This window comes from Mastigoproctus giganteus, chromosome 7 (assembly GCF_048544385.1).
Source record: "Mastigoproctus giganteus isolate SK-2022 chromosome 7, ASM4854438v1, whole genome shotgun sequence".
Taxonomy (NCBI): Eukaryota; Metazoa; Arthropoda; class Arachnida; order Uropygi; family Thelyphonidae; genus Mastigoproctus; species Mastigoproctus giganteus.
Genome location: NC_143581.1, coordinates 224036144 through 224051022, shown reverse-complemented (window position 1 = coordinate 224051022; position 14879 = coordinate 224036144). Strand labels below are relative to the sequence as shown.

General features: G+C 38.2%; 1 protein-coding gene across 1 annotated transcript in view; it reads left to right on the top strand.

Moving 5' to 3' along the window:
• The window catches only part of LOC150083724 (calcium-activated potassium channel slowpoke-like), a 668330-nt gene that overhangs the window by 130543 nt on the left and 522908 nt on the right, over window positions 1-14879 (top strand). The window contains 1 exon segment of the mRNA XM_090378165.1: window positions 4709-4770. Coding sequence (XP_090234291.1) covers window positions 4709-4770 — 62 coding nt within the window.

Here is a 14879-nt window from a genome sequence, read left to right as displayed (position 1 = left end):
TTAGTTCTTTAGTTTTGATAAGAATGTCCTTTACTTGAGTTTGTTGCCTAATCCATGTGTTTCTCTTCTTATCTAACAGTCTGATTCCCAATATGATTCGTTCCATTCTTCGCTGTGCAGTTCTTAGCTTCTCTTCCATTCTTTTGGTGAGTGCCCAAGTTTCACTTCCATAAGTCATGGTGGGGAGTATACATTGGTTCATTATTTTACGTTTTAGACAAACTGGGATATTGCTCTTCAGTATGTGACTATATTTCCTGAATGCTATCCATCCAAAATTTATTCTTCTCTTGACTTCCAGCCATTTATCATTATTACAGCTAATAACTTGTCCCAGATAAGTATATGACTCCACCTTTTCAATTACTGCTCCTTCGATCATTATCTCCCTTTCTGTGGCATACTTGTTAATCATTACTTTTGTTTTAGCCATATTCATCTTTAGTCCAAAATCCTTACTAGCTGTGCATAACTGATTAAGATTTTCCTCTAATTCTTTGGGATCATGGCTTATGACCACAATGTCGTCTGCAAATCGTAAATGGTTTAGGTACTCTCCGTTCACATTGACTCCTTTCTGCGACCAGTCTAATCTTCTGAAAGCTTCCTCAAGGGCAGCAGTAAACAGCTTCGGAGATATTGTGTCTCCTTGTCGAACTCCTTTCTCAATTTTAAATTTCCTACTGTCTTTGTCTAGTCTAATAAAGGAGGTAGCACTCTCGTATATTTTCTTCAAAATCATAATATATGGTGTATCTATGCCTTGTCTTTCCAGTGCCCGAAACATTGCCTTATGCTGTATGGAGTCAAATGCCTTTTCATAATCCACAAATGCCAGGCATAATGGTGTTTTATATTCATTTGCTTTCTCCATTAGCTGTGATATTACGTGAAGGTGATCCATAGTTGAGAATCCTGTCCTAAAGCCAGCTTGCTCTTTCGGTTGATTCTCATCAAGTATTCTTTCTAATCTGTTAGTAATGACCCTTGTGAACAACTTGTAGATCTGGGATAACAAGCTAATTGGTCTATAATTTCCAATTTCTGATTTATCTCCTTTCTTATGCAGCAAAACTATGATTGCATTATTCCACTCCTTAGGCATCACACCTTTTCTAATGCACTTTGTGAAGAGCCTTGCCAGTTTTTGTGTTATGTCTCTTCCTCCCAATTTTAACAACTCTACAGTAACTTCATCTTCCTCCGGGGCTTTCTGATTCTTCATTTTCTTCAACGCATGTTCTACCTCATCAAGAAGAATATTGGGTATGTCGTATGTGTTGCTACTTTGCAATCCATCTTCCCCACTTCTGGCATCATTCCCCTGCTCCTTGTATAATTCTCTATAGTAGTCTTCTGCTATTTGAATTATGCCTTCTCTGCTGTTTATAAGTACACCATCGCTATTCTTCAGTTTCAGAATCATTTGTCTTTCTGTATTACTGCTCATGGCTGCTGATTTAAATCCTTTGTTTTCCCTTAATGCTTGTTCTACTTTTCTTGTGTTAAATCTTCTTATGTCATCTCTGAGTCTCTGTCTAATGGCTTTGCATAACTCAGTATACTCAGTTTTCTCCCTGTCAGTGTTTTTCTTGCTTTTCATTTCTCGTCTTCGGTTCATCATGACAAGTTTTCTTGACTAATTTTTTCTTCTTTGGATTTCTGTTTCCCTATAGGTTTCTTATGCTTTATCACTTTCAGAAAGTTGTAATATTCCTCGTCGATATCTTGGTCCTGAGCAGTCTGCAGAAGCTCAAACTTGTTCTTAAGTTCTAGTACTTACTGCTTTTTCTCCTCCTCTGTTATCTCAAAGACCTTTGTATTATTTACTCGAGTCAGTTTTTTCCTTTCCTTTCCTACATCTATAGCAAGTGTACATCTTACCATTCTGTGATCACTTCCAACATTTACCTTATTCAGGACGGTAACATCATTCACAATATATCTTCTGTTAGTGAGGATGAAGTCGATTTCATTAGTTGTTAATCCATTTGGACTCTTCCATGTCCACTTTCTGTTCACCCTTTTCTTGAAAAAAGTGTTCATTACTGACATTCCTTGAGATTCTGCAAATTCCACAAGTCTTTCACCTCTTTTATTTCTTTCACCAATTCCAAAATTTCCTATAGTTCCTCTTTCTGCGCTGTTTTGCCTTTTTCCAACCTTAGCATTGAAGTCCCCCATAATAATAGTGTAGTGGGTTTTCTGCTCATCTAGAAGACTCTCAATTTCGGTGTACATTTCTTCAACCTCTTCATCATCATGGCTCGATGTTGGTGCATAAATCATTATAATCTTTAGCTTGTATCTCTTAGAAATCTTGAGTATTAGTCTTGACACTCTTGGTGATGTACTTTTGAATTCCAAAATGTTATTTTTAAAATCTTTATGGACCAGAAACCCAACTCCACCTTCACTCCTTTCACTGTTTCCATTGGTGTACAGCAGATTTCCACTTGATAAACTTATAAGTGATTCATTTCTTCTTCTTGTTTCAGCCAAACCGATGATATTCCAATTCACATTTTCTAATTCCTTTTTCAGCTCTAATATCCTGTCTTCACCGATGAGTGATCTTACGTTATAACAGGCCAAGTTCAGTTTCCGTGCATGGCAGCCTGGTCGTACCCAGAGATTCTTAGCACCCTCTGCTTCCACTCTAATCCTCTCGCTGCCGTAAGAGGGAGATTGAAAGCTGCTGGGGACTGAGGGCCATTTGTTTCGTCGTGCTTTCATATTGCTGGAGGGTTTGGTCTTTTCCTCTGGTCTCACGCTGACCAGGCGTCTTGAAGAGAACCACTCTACACGTTCGTTGCCACCTAAGTGACGTAACAGGGCTTACCATCGAGAAGGTGTGCATGAGTGGATTTTAGGGAGGCAGGCCAACCGGACTTCTCCTAAATCTTCTGTAATAGAGAGATATTGGATCCATCAGTGTTTTAGGCTGAGTGTCTGATAACACCCCTTAATAATTAAACTAGTATAAATAAGTATACTAGACATTAAGTGAGTATACACAGCCTTAGTTACAATATATAACATCAGAATATACATTGGATTTCATGATTATATATATTGGATTGAATTAAATAAAAGAGTGCATTGGTCGGGGTCAGTTAATAATAGTGGTGGCCATGGCCACCCACCACGGAGTATTCTTTTCCTGTATTGTGGATCCTGACTAAACTTGTTGAAGTTGACATCCAAACCCTCCCTGGACGCGTGCTAACATCTGGTGAGGAAGGAACCGGTCGGACAGGTGAAGGTGTGTTCCAAGAGGGCATAGCTGTGGAGTTGCTCGCAGTGCGCCACTGGGATACTCCATGCACAGTTGTCCCAGAAGGAAGAAGATGAGTTTGACTCTAATGACGAATCTCCTTTCATTAATGAGCAACGTAAGCCTTGGGATGTCGAGTGTGTTGGCCATAGCGGTGGTTCGGAGCTGGGGAGGTAGGTCGACCTTGTGGCAAGTCTACTTGAGGAGCCAGTACTCGGAAGAGAACACTGGTTTGGTGGTAGAGGGAGATGCAGATGACCAAATATCTGCAGCAGTTTGGCCTAAAATCTTAATAAGGACCAACAAAACATAGGCTACGCAGAAATATAGTGCCTATCCGACTTTCTTCTCCCAGTAATCCCCGCATTTACTTTCATTTATATAGAGTGTGTCTCATAAAGATGTATACACATTTTCACAGCTTACAGTGAAAATATGTGGACATTCTTTCTTTCCCAATGACAGACCAGTTATATACTTAAATAAAATATATATATAAAAACAAATTCTTAAAGTTTGGTGTCGATTTGATTTTTTATTTATCGATTATTGTAGGGAAGTAGAGTGCTGAGGGGACATCCAAACATATTTCTATTTATATATAGAGAAATAACTTGAGATTTTTATGAAAAAACGAATTGCTTAATTTTTATTAGTCCAATTTCAATGAAATTTGAGATGTCTCGAGAAATCATTCTAAAAGATCCAGTTATAATTCATGAAAATCGGTTGAGGTTCCTTCGTGCCGACTGACGGACGAATATGGTGAGGACAATAGGTACTTTATACTTTGTGCATTCTGCCATAGGGACAAAGGTGAATGCACAAAGTTTTAATGTTTATTTTTTATCGTAAAAGCTGAAAACCCATATGATACAACTCTCTGTAAACTGAGACGTTGTTGTAGTAGGATTTAGGAGCATCAGCGACTAAAGTAAATTACGTATAATAAAATATACTGTTTGTAAATTGCGTGTGTTGCGTGGTCTATTTTCTGTTTGATGAATGAAAAACCCGAGTTTCCGGGAGAAAAAAGCCATGCTACCCTCACCTGAGACCGATTAACTCAGCCACGTTGGGAAAAAGACCCATAAAAATTCCTCATGTCATCGACGGTACTCGAACTCAGTTTTTTGCCCACGAGGGCAGGCTGATGCGTACTTATACTCTTGTTAGAGTAGTGTTTATGTTAGCGTATGAGGGTTATTCTAGTTCGATAATCGTTCTCCCATTGCATTTAGTTTGAATTTGTAATTCGCCAAAACTGCAAGTGAAAATATCATCAATAAAAATTAATTTCTTTGATCAACATGCTAAGCTCATCTTCAGCGTGAAATTTAAAATAATTTTTCTTATTATTGGAAGTGTTATTAAAATGTACTCTTCTCTTCAACCTCAAAAATCTTTTACTTCTTTCTTTTCTGCTTGCAGGTGGTCTTGGTGTTCCTCCTCAGCATAGCGTCATTGATCATCTACTTCATCGACGCCTCTCGGTAAGTACTTGTCCCTCAACTAACTACACTAAGTTTGTTTTTCTCTGTCGGTGCTTAGTGACAGATGTCTGAGTAAATCGACAAGTTCTGCTCTGAGTGAGATTCTCAACTTTTTCTTTCATATAACTGCTCATACTTAAGAGAAAAAGGTTATAATGAAATGGGTGCCACTTTAGTTTGCGTAATATATTAAGGCGCCATTAAGTATAAAAACTGCATGCCCTTTACAAACGGCAAATTGGTGTTGTTTCTAGATAGCGTTAATATACGAGTAGTAATTGAAAATAGATTTTCAATTATAGAAGAACTGCAAGAGTTTTTTTTGTTTGTTTGTTTTACAGTGATAAATTAAGTGGGACATTTCTAATATGATAACGTACAGCAGTTTTTATTGTTAGCATTTATTTTTTCTTTCTTTTAAAAAGTAAATCCTTTTTCTTTTGTTTGTTTTTTTTTAAAGTAAAGTGGATGACATTAATTCGCGAGTAAAATGTAACAGAACTTGTCTTTTACGTGAATTTAAAAGGAAAAAGACGAGTGTTTCAAAATGCTGGATTTATGCTTCTGTTTCAAAAGAAAATGGCGGTTTCGGTTAACTATATTTATTTAAGGAAAACAGAAAGGCATTTTGTTGTACTGGAAACTCAGCATAATCATATATTTATGAATTTTATCCTCAATAATTTAAGAATCAAGTAAGTTGTTATACAAATGCAGCGCTATCTAATCTTTCAAAATGTATTCGGTGTTCACTTTCTTTTCATCCTTAGTTCCTTAAGGCGACTCATCTTAATTTATTCTTAATCTTAATTTATATTCGTTGTTACAGCACATAACCCTTGACATTTTAATGGATCTGCACTTAAGTGCTTACGCTTTTACATTTTCTTTGTTCGTTTAACGATGTCTTAGGTCTTATTTAGTAAATAATATAGAAAGATGATGCTTGCAGAAACTGGAAGATCGATTTTCATAGGTTCTTTTGACATTTTGCGTACACTGTTCTAGGCTTCAACGTTATTTGTTCTTACCTTTTGTTGCACAGTACTATGAAAAGTATTCTAAACGAAGAGAGAACGAAGTTTATTTGACATTTACACATTATAATGTGTAAATGTCAAATAATTTTATCTAAACGGTTGCAAAGGAAATGTAATCACCACAATACTAAAACAGCTTAGTCCCGATAATACGAGTCTCCTTAAACGGGGTTTCTGTCAATCAGAATCCAAGTTTATAATATTCAAAAGAAGAGGTTATAGCTTTCAAAATTATAAATTATTTAATGCTGTGTTACTCTTTTCAAAATTGCAAAAAATTAATACAGCCTTTTGGTCTTCTTTTATTTTTTGTTTATGTTCCGCGGTCGACATGATAAATGCAGTGTGTGTGTGTGTGTGTGTTGAGGGTCAATACAGTGATCCTAAGGCTAACAATAGAACGAAATTCGCCTCTACCACGGGTTGTCTTGGTATTGCACTATTTTCAAACAAAGAGCTGCGCTAATTCATCTGCCATTTGTTTAAAAGCTGGGATATTGTTACTTTATTAACAAAAGAACAAGCGGCCCCTAGCCAGAAACTGGCAATATACATACATTTTATATTATATACAATGATATACATAGAGTGATGTTAATTACAATGTCATAAGTGTAATGAACACGTAACATGTCCACACAGCAAATCGCATCACCCAACTAATCAGAAGTATAGATTGTGGCACAAGGAATCACAAGACAGCAGTCTTTTTCTGTCCTAGGAAGAACGAAAACCACACACCCACTGGAGTAGTGCTATACCAGTGGGTGCTAGCTAATCCCGTACCAACAACTGCCCAAACTCGGGTACCAGCTAAAAAATAATGATAATAATAAAATAAAAAAATAATAAAAAAGGAGATGGCAGGTAATGTCAGTTTTTCGCAGGTGTTGGGTTGGTTCCTTGTTGTTGAGATGATGATAGACTCGAGAAGAGTTGCTTTCTTTTGCTGAAAACAGCAGCGGAGAATTGTTGTAGAGCTGAGAACGATAGAGAATTTTCAGCCAGTATCACTTCATTTCCTTCAGAAAAGTTTCTGACAGCAGTTTGTAGTGTAGATCTGTCGTCGTGGCACAGGTTGCAGCGATACAGAATGTGCGTCCAGGTTTCCTCAGCACCACACAAGCAGAGATTGGTGTCAGACAAGCCATATTGAAATAGTTTGGAGTTGATGGAGCCGTGCCCAGTAAGTATATATAATGTTGTTAAGCTGGGAGAAAACCATTGGCAAACGTTCTTATTGAGAGAGAGACGGTAACTGCAGGAACAAAAGAGCGGGTGACTTGACCAGTAGTAATGCTGGAATCCCATCGTGATTGCCACACATTGATAAGTTCATTCCAAATTCTCTGTTTCTCGTCTTTGATGTTAGCAGTTAGGTTACACGAGATGCTGAGAATCTCGCCAGGAACCCCGTGCTTTAGACAATAGCAGAGTCCTTTGAAGATGACATGTAGGTCTAGTGGTAAGACTCCAGCAAGGACCTGCAGAGCAGCAGAGGACACTGTCCTGCAGGCCCGGAGCATGACCAGCAGCATAATCCGTTGAATGGAGTTAACATTAACGGCTCTATGGAACCAGTCTCCCGAAGCATATATTGCTATTGGTCCGAATACCGCTGTATAATATAGCAAGAGAGTCTTCTTATTTAGTCCCCAGTCCGATTTGGAAATGCGGATAATTGCTGCAGTGAACTTCTTAATCTTCGAGACGAGGTGATTAATATGAGAGAAGGTTAACCTGTCATCTAAAATTACGCCAAGATGTTTTAATTCAGGTACAAAAGGGATAGGCGACCGGGCTAGCCGGGTGGGTAAAGTGCCTGCCTGGCAACCCAAAGGTCGCGGGTTCGATTCCCGCCTCGGGCTTGGATCAAAGTACTGCAAAAACCTTGGGAGGTGCATTATGGCCACAGAAGCCTATGCGCCAACAACTATCAAAAAAAAAAAAAAAGGGGGATTTGCTTACCGTCTGTCTTTATATTAGGAGGTCTTCTATAATCTAACTTGCCCTTAAAAACCATCAGTTTTGTTTTTATGGCATATATTCATAATTTATTTATACTAAACCACTTGATTAGCTCAGAAAAAGTTATATTGGCTGATTGTTCTAGTTGAAGACGCGATCGACCTGGAATTAGAAGAACCAAATCATCGGCGTAGGCGAAGGCAGAGATATTGTCAGGTTTTTGCATGAGCCAACTGTCCAAAACTATGTCCCAGAAGAGGCGTAGCAGAACTGATCCCTGGGGCATCCTCTTTAAATGGTCCTTGAGATAGAGAGACTGCTGTTTCCAGATTACTTAGATGAGTGTATTTTGGAAATAGCTTCTAATAACTTGGAATAGTTGCTGAGAACACTTGGCTTTGGTAAGACAATTGAGAGCTTTCAATTCCCACCAGAGGGAATCGAAAGCTCCCTCGAAGTCAATGAATATGGTCAGTTCATATTTAGCCCTGGAAGCTAATATGTGGTTAACTAAAGAGACCAAGGCATCTTCTCAAGATTTTCCCTTCTTGAAGCCAAATTGGGATGGAGACGTTAAGTTTTGGCCTTCAATTAAATCTGCTACTCTGGGTGCTAACAATCTTTCAAATTGTTTTCCAAGGTTTGCCAAAGGAGAGATGGGTTTATATGCTTTGGGATCAGATTTATTTTTGTCAGCTTGTGAATAATTTTGATCAAAGCTACCTTCCAGAGATTAGAAAATATCCCCTCAGTTAGAAGTATTTCTGGAAAGATTTCAGCAAATTTGAGAATTACGGCATTTTCCACAAGATCTAAACCTGGATATTTATTTTGCTTAGTGGCAGTTTTAGCTCGGGAAGAGTGAAGAGATCCGTTTCATATGAGGAGTGGTAGGTTGAGTTGCTATTCCTAATAGATAATTGTTCTGTAGTTTCTGTGGTGTGATCATCTAGGGGAAGCAAGCGATCCAGGATGGCATTAACTGAGTCATTACAGTTAGTGGTTTCTGTATCGTTGTTCACTACAGTGTTGTACACTTCATGAGAGTGAAACTTCTTTTTGCTAATTTTATATAATAGACCCCAGGGATCAGAATTTCCTGTGGAGTGAACTAAGTATTGCCAACAGGCAAGTTTTTGTTTTGCAATTGTATTTACATATTCTTTTCGTTGGCCTTTATAGATATTTTTTTAGTCTGGTCGCTACTGGTTCAGGCCAGGGCCTTCTCCGTTGAAAGTCTGCGTGCTTTGTGTACTTTTTTGCGCAGAGTGGAAAGTTCAGCTGTCCACCATGGAACTGTAGTATGCTTGCTAATGTTCTTCTTAGCGGAGTGTTCTATAGCACGAAGTAAGGCAGCCTATACATGGAATGCATATTCTGAGGCATTAAACTGGTTCAAAGCGCGGCGAGTGTCAACGTTAAAATCCTGGTGAATTGAAGACATAAATAAAGGCCATTTGATGGTTTTGATAGAAAATCTTCTAAGACCTTTTGGAGGAGGAGAAGGAGGGGGACCTGTAGTATTTGGAAGGAGAGATACCTTAAAAGTGATTTCTCGGTGGCCACTGTTTGTGTAGTCCGTATGTATGGTCCAATCAGAAATCCTCGAGGAAAAGGCAGGCGTTGAAATGGTTAAATCAATGTTTGATTCTTCATGGACGTTTGAGAAGGTATACGGTTGGTTGGGTAAGTTGTGAGATTTAAATTGTAGGTGAATAAAAATTCCTTGAAAATCCTACTTCTGTTGTCCAGTGATGTACGTGGTTTCTGTACAGTTTCAGTTTCATTTTCGAGGATTATGATTATACGAAACAGTAACGTTAGCCAGGCTTGATGTGTTTGGTCGACATTCTATATCTGTATTGTGGGAAAGTAACACAGAGGATGTCACACATTCATTCATGTTATGGCAAGTAAATTTTGTAATCAGGATATTGTTACGACATTGTCACTCAGGATTCTATTGGCGGTTCAGTATTAGTATTAGTCATATAGCGCAAGGAAGCCACCGGCTTTTGCTACCCCCGCTAAAAAAAAAGAAAAGTTAAAAAGTATATAAGAAAATAAAGACAAATTTTGTGCTTTCCTCTTCACATAGATAACTGTCCAATTGACCTGTGAATTTATTCAAACTGTCAGTCTCAACTACATCAGCCTACATCTTCCGAAAATAAATCCTCATTTTAGGAACGGTGTAGAGCTTCTGGAACGGATATAGAGAAGGGAAACGAGATTATTGAGCGGAACAAAGGGGTGCTTTTACCAAGAAATTCTTCAGTTCTGCACATTGCAGCATCTGAAGACCCTACGAGGCGATCTAATTGAGTTGTTTAAGGCTTTAAATGGATTGATCAAGCTCAGAGCTGATGGAACTGTTCCTCTTGCTCAGACTTACACACTTCAGGGGACATAATTCAAACTGAATAAGTATGGTTGCAGAATAGATGTGCAGAAGTTTGCTTTTAGCCAGTGGGTGGTTGAGTGTTGGAAAAAACTTCCGTCTCTTGTTGTGGAAGTGGGTAATTTTAATAAATTCAGGGAAGAATTAGACAAACTATTGAAGAAGATGGATAGGTGAAATGGATTTTTTTTTTTTTTTGGCCGATACTAGCTTGCTTTCTTGCATTTTTTTACACTGTTAATACTAATAAGACCAGAAAACTTGCGTAGTCGTAAAATACAGCTGTAATAATATTCTTCCATTTGGTCTTTAAAAACAAGATATTATCGTTCATTGCCTCTTAGTTTGGAATAAAGAGAAAAAGAATGAAATCAAAAGATCGTATGAAGTTAAAGACAAGTTGGATAAGACAAAATTAATTCAGTGAAAGAACTTTATAATATTAAAAGATAACGTTATAAGAATATGAAAGGTTCATATAACGCGAAAAAATGAATGGAAAGTTAGTTCTTTAAGTAAAAGGAATTCTGGGATGAATAATTTCGTTAATAAGATAATAAATAGTGCGAAAAGTGCAAGCAAGACACCGTGGCTTGAGAACTTCCATTGTTTCACAGTACAACCACATGTGGCATCCAACAAGATGATGCATTGTATTACCTATGTTATGTTATTAGCATTAATATTAGCCATAGAATGCAAGAAACCCCCAGGCTTTTTCTGCCCGGGCCAAAAAAAAAAATTTTGTAAACAAAAATACAAAGCAAATCATGCGCTTTCCTCTTCACGTAGGTGACTATCCAATTGACCTTTGAATTTGTTCAAACTGTCGTCCCCGACTAACTGCTGAGGCAACGTCTTTCACTAATTAGCAACTCACTGGCTAAAAGAAAACTTTCTACTTTCTGCAATCTAGTCTAAACTTCAACTCCTATAATTTGGACGATGGCCGTGGGCGTGTTCTGCTGTCCACTGGTATCGACATCGAACTCTTCTACGATCTCTTTCGATAACAATTTGCCCAGCGGACCATCCACCCTCCCGGAGCTCGGAATATGCCCCCCCCCCATTGAAACTTATTTAGTTGAGTGTGCTTAGAGCACTGCTTTAGCACTTAGTAAGTTGTCTGGTGACGTAGTCTGGTGACGAAAACATCTTTTCTCTCTTGTTGCTTGCGATGTGATACAGTGACTACTCTGAGGCGCTCGAAATAATTCTTCAATGTGCAAGAGGAATGATTGAGATAGCAATTCTTAAAGTTGTTGTTGTTGTTATTTAGGAGCATTAGCAACTAAGGCCATATTGCTCCGGGGATATGCGGTGGTCATTCTCTGACCTTTCCGCATCCTCCGTATTCGGTGGTCACGGGCTCGAACCCCGGTCTAATCAAGAAGCGTGTGCTACGCACTGCTACTCCTGCCCACCTGGCTACGGAGGCGCCTAATTCTTCAAGCTGAACTAATCTACAGGAACTAGTCGTGATGCAATGGTTCAAGTTGGACTGTTCCAACTTGAACACACATAAGATGGAAATCTTATGTGTGATACCAACTGATCTCAATGCATTTTATGATGCAGTGACTGGACTGCAACTAGGAATGTGCATCTTCTTGTGACGCAATAACTCATCTATATTTTGACATGAGCAGATGAAATTTGTACCCATTGTTCTCTGTACGATAGTGTAAATTGCACAGTTCTTTTGTGATATTCTATGTAATGTATGCGGAGGAGTTGCCGGTTTCTGCCAGGGACCACCTGATACAATAAATAAATAAACCTGTAATTTGAATGTATGGTCCTAGTTCTGGAATTCTTTATAACGGTGAAAATTCCGCATTCATTCATTTTACTAACCTGTTTCAGAGCCTTATGAATCTCAATCAGGTCCCCTTTAAGGTGCCTGGTTGCCAAGCTCTGTAGCCCACATATTCGGAGTCTTTTCTCATATGTTCTCCCTTTTGCCGATCTCACCATGCGAGTTTCCAGCCTTTGAATCCTTTCAAGAAGCTCAATGTCTTTTTTTTTTTTTCAGATGAAGTCTCCCTACTTGGACACATTATTCAAAATGCGGTCTTACAATTGCCTTGTACAGTGGGATTATGACTTCTCTATCTCTACAGCATAATGTTCGATAAATCATTATTTCTAGAAGCCACCCACTATTTTAAAGTAGTTTTTAATTACTAAGACAACTCGTGGTATAGAAATTTTTTCTACGATGAGCATTAAAATTAATGTTATCAGCTGTCTGGTTTTGGACTGGAGATTCTGATTTTGCTAACAGGCACGGGCACATAATAGAAATAAACTTTAAAAGAATATTTTCAGAAATAAATGTTCAGTAGTCAGATGAATGAAACTATCTTTGTGTAAATACATTAATTCTGTTATGCTGTATAAAGTTAACATACTATAAATTGCATTTCACGTGTAAATATTTTTATGAGATGATCAAAATATTAAGTCTGGAAAAAGTTAAATAAAAGTTTACAAAACAAAATTTACTTAATAAAAATATAATTGAGTGAAACCTTTGCCTCCTGATCTGTTTCATTACAATATTGTCCAATTATTACTCAAATATATTAATGCAATTCTTTTTACCATATTTTAAACCATACTTTCTCTTTTATAATTATTTATTTTTTAATTTTTAAAGCAAATTTTTCTTAAATATGGCCAAGTGCTCACTGGCCATATCAGGCTAAAAGGCTTAGTTAGAGAACGTAAGGATGTGACCAGCTCACAGAAAAAAGAAACTCAAATAAGGAAGGAAGCTCATTTGAGTTTCGCCATCTTGTGAACTGCCACCATCCTCTCAATCTGATCTACTTTTATACACCTTAAAAGGGAGGGGGGATAGGAATGAGCTTGCTTATCCTTTGTAATAATTTATCCAAAATCACTTAACATTAATGCTTGGTATAATAATGTTCTTTCTCATTAATTCATTCACAACGAACAACTAGCAAAATTATTCTGTTTTTATTATTTTTATTTTTTTTATATACACAACAGGCGACTCTATTTATGATTCGTAGCTGGGTCTACACTGTGTGTACGAAAATAGTTTTATGCGAGGGTCGTCGTGAAATTATGGTACACAAGTTGATACTGTTATTCGTCAACCGTGGGTGGGCAGAGATCACTCTTTCCATTGTGTGCAAAAGTTAAAATACAAGTGGCCAAAGTGCAGTGATTTATAAAATAATGGATACGTCAGTGTCTTAATTATTCACATTGACGTTGCACGAATAATTGATAAATAATGTCAGCGTGAACTGACGTAGGAAAATTGATATATTCAATTATGGAAGTACATTTTGCTATGGCACAATATTGTCGTGTGTGAACTTGTTGGTGAATTATGTCACTTGTGAGCTGTGCAGATTAGCTCATTCGTGCTTTATGAATATCCAGTAGAGGAGATTGTAGAAGTTAATAGGGGAATATGGGTATTCCTCAGTGGGTTTACACGCTGTAAGATTTTGTGGGATGATTCGAAATTGGCATCCCATGCATTTTCACTTGGATTCAGTCTGGAGAATTCTCCATTCCTTCTCTGTAGAGAAAAAATTCTTGAACTCTTTAAGGTACGGCAAAATTCCTTAAAATGAGTGATAATGTTCTTCCTCCCATTGGGGAAAATTAATGGGGTGAAGATATTGTATTTTTATTTCCATTTATATTTGATTCTCTGGCGAGACAAAATTCGGCTCATCATTGCCCCATCCCCAGGACCTCACACGATTTACGAACTGCGCTCCTATTAAAACTCACTTCGCAACTACCAGAGCACTTGAAGATTCTCAGTAGCAACTCGCTATGAGGGTTGCTTGGCTGTCAAGAGTAATATCCCCATTGAGGTCTACAATCTCATCTGCTGGATACTTATTTTCACATACACATGAACTAATTTGCATGTTTCCGAAAGAGCATGCTCTACCCATAAGTTTATAAAATGTCCTTCTACATAAAATTTCCAACCAGTAAAGAAGTAAATATCAATGATGACTTGTTTTTCCTTTGGGATTTTTCAAGTGGTTTGTCGAATAGAGTTTGGGGTCCATAAAAGCCCATGTTCCCGGCTCGATTTTCATGTGAGAGATGGAGCTTACTCCCTTCTCCTGAGGCGCCTCCGTAGCCAGGTGGGCAGGAGCAGCAGTGCGTAGCACATGCTTCTTGATTAGACCGGGGTTCGAGCCCGTGAGCCACCACATACGGAGGATGCGGAAAGGTCAGGGAATGACTACCACATATCCCCGGAGCAATATGGCCTTAGTTGCTAATGCTCCAAATAATAACAACAACAACCTTCTCCTCCTGATTACAGAACCGGTTGAAAATACTTTTAAGAATTCTTCGGGTCTCCGACGAGATTTGAACTATATCTCTTCAAACGAGTGACAAGTGGAAAATTCAATATAGTGCCATTGATTTTTAATTATTTTGAGTTCTCCACTTGTCGCTTTTGGCCGTAACGTTTTGAATTTTGATTTTTAAAGTTCATAATGTACACTGAAAGGACAGAATTCATGGGATACTTGGTTCCTGGGCAACGCGACGCCGTTACCCCCTCTCGCTAGTGGACGAACCCGCCGCTTGGCATGTATGTACACTGCATCCACATAGACGGTAATTCGATGTCAGTATAGATAAATGTCGTGAGGGATGCTAGTGGGTGCCCGACGTATGGG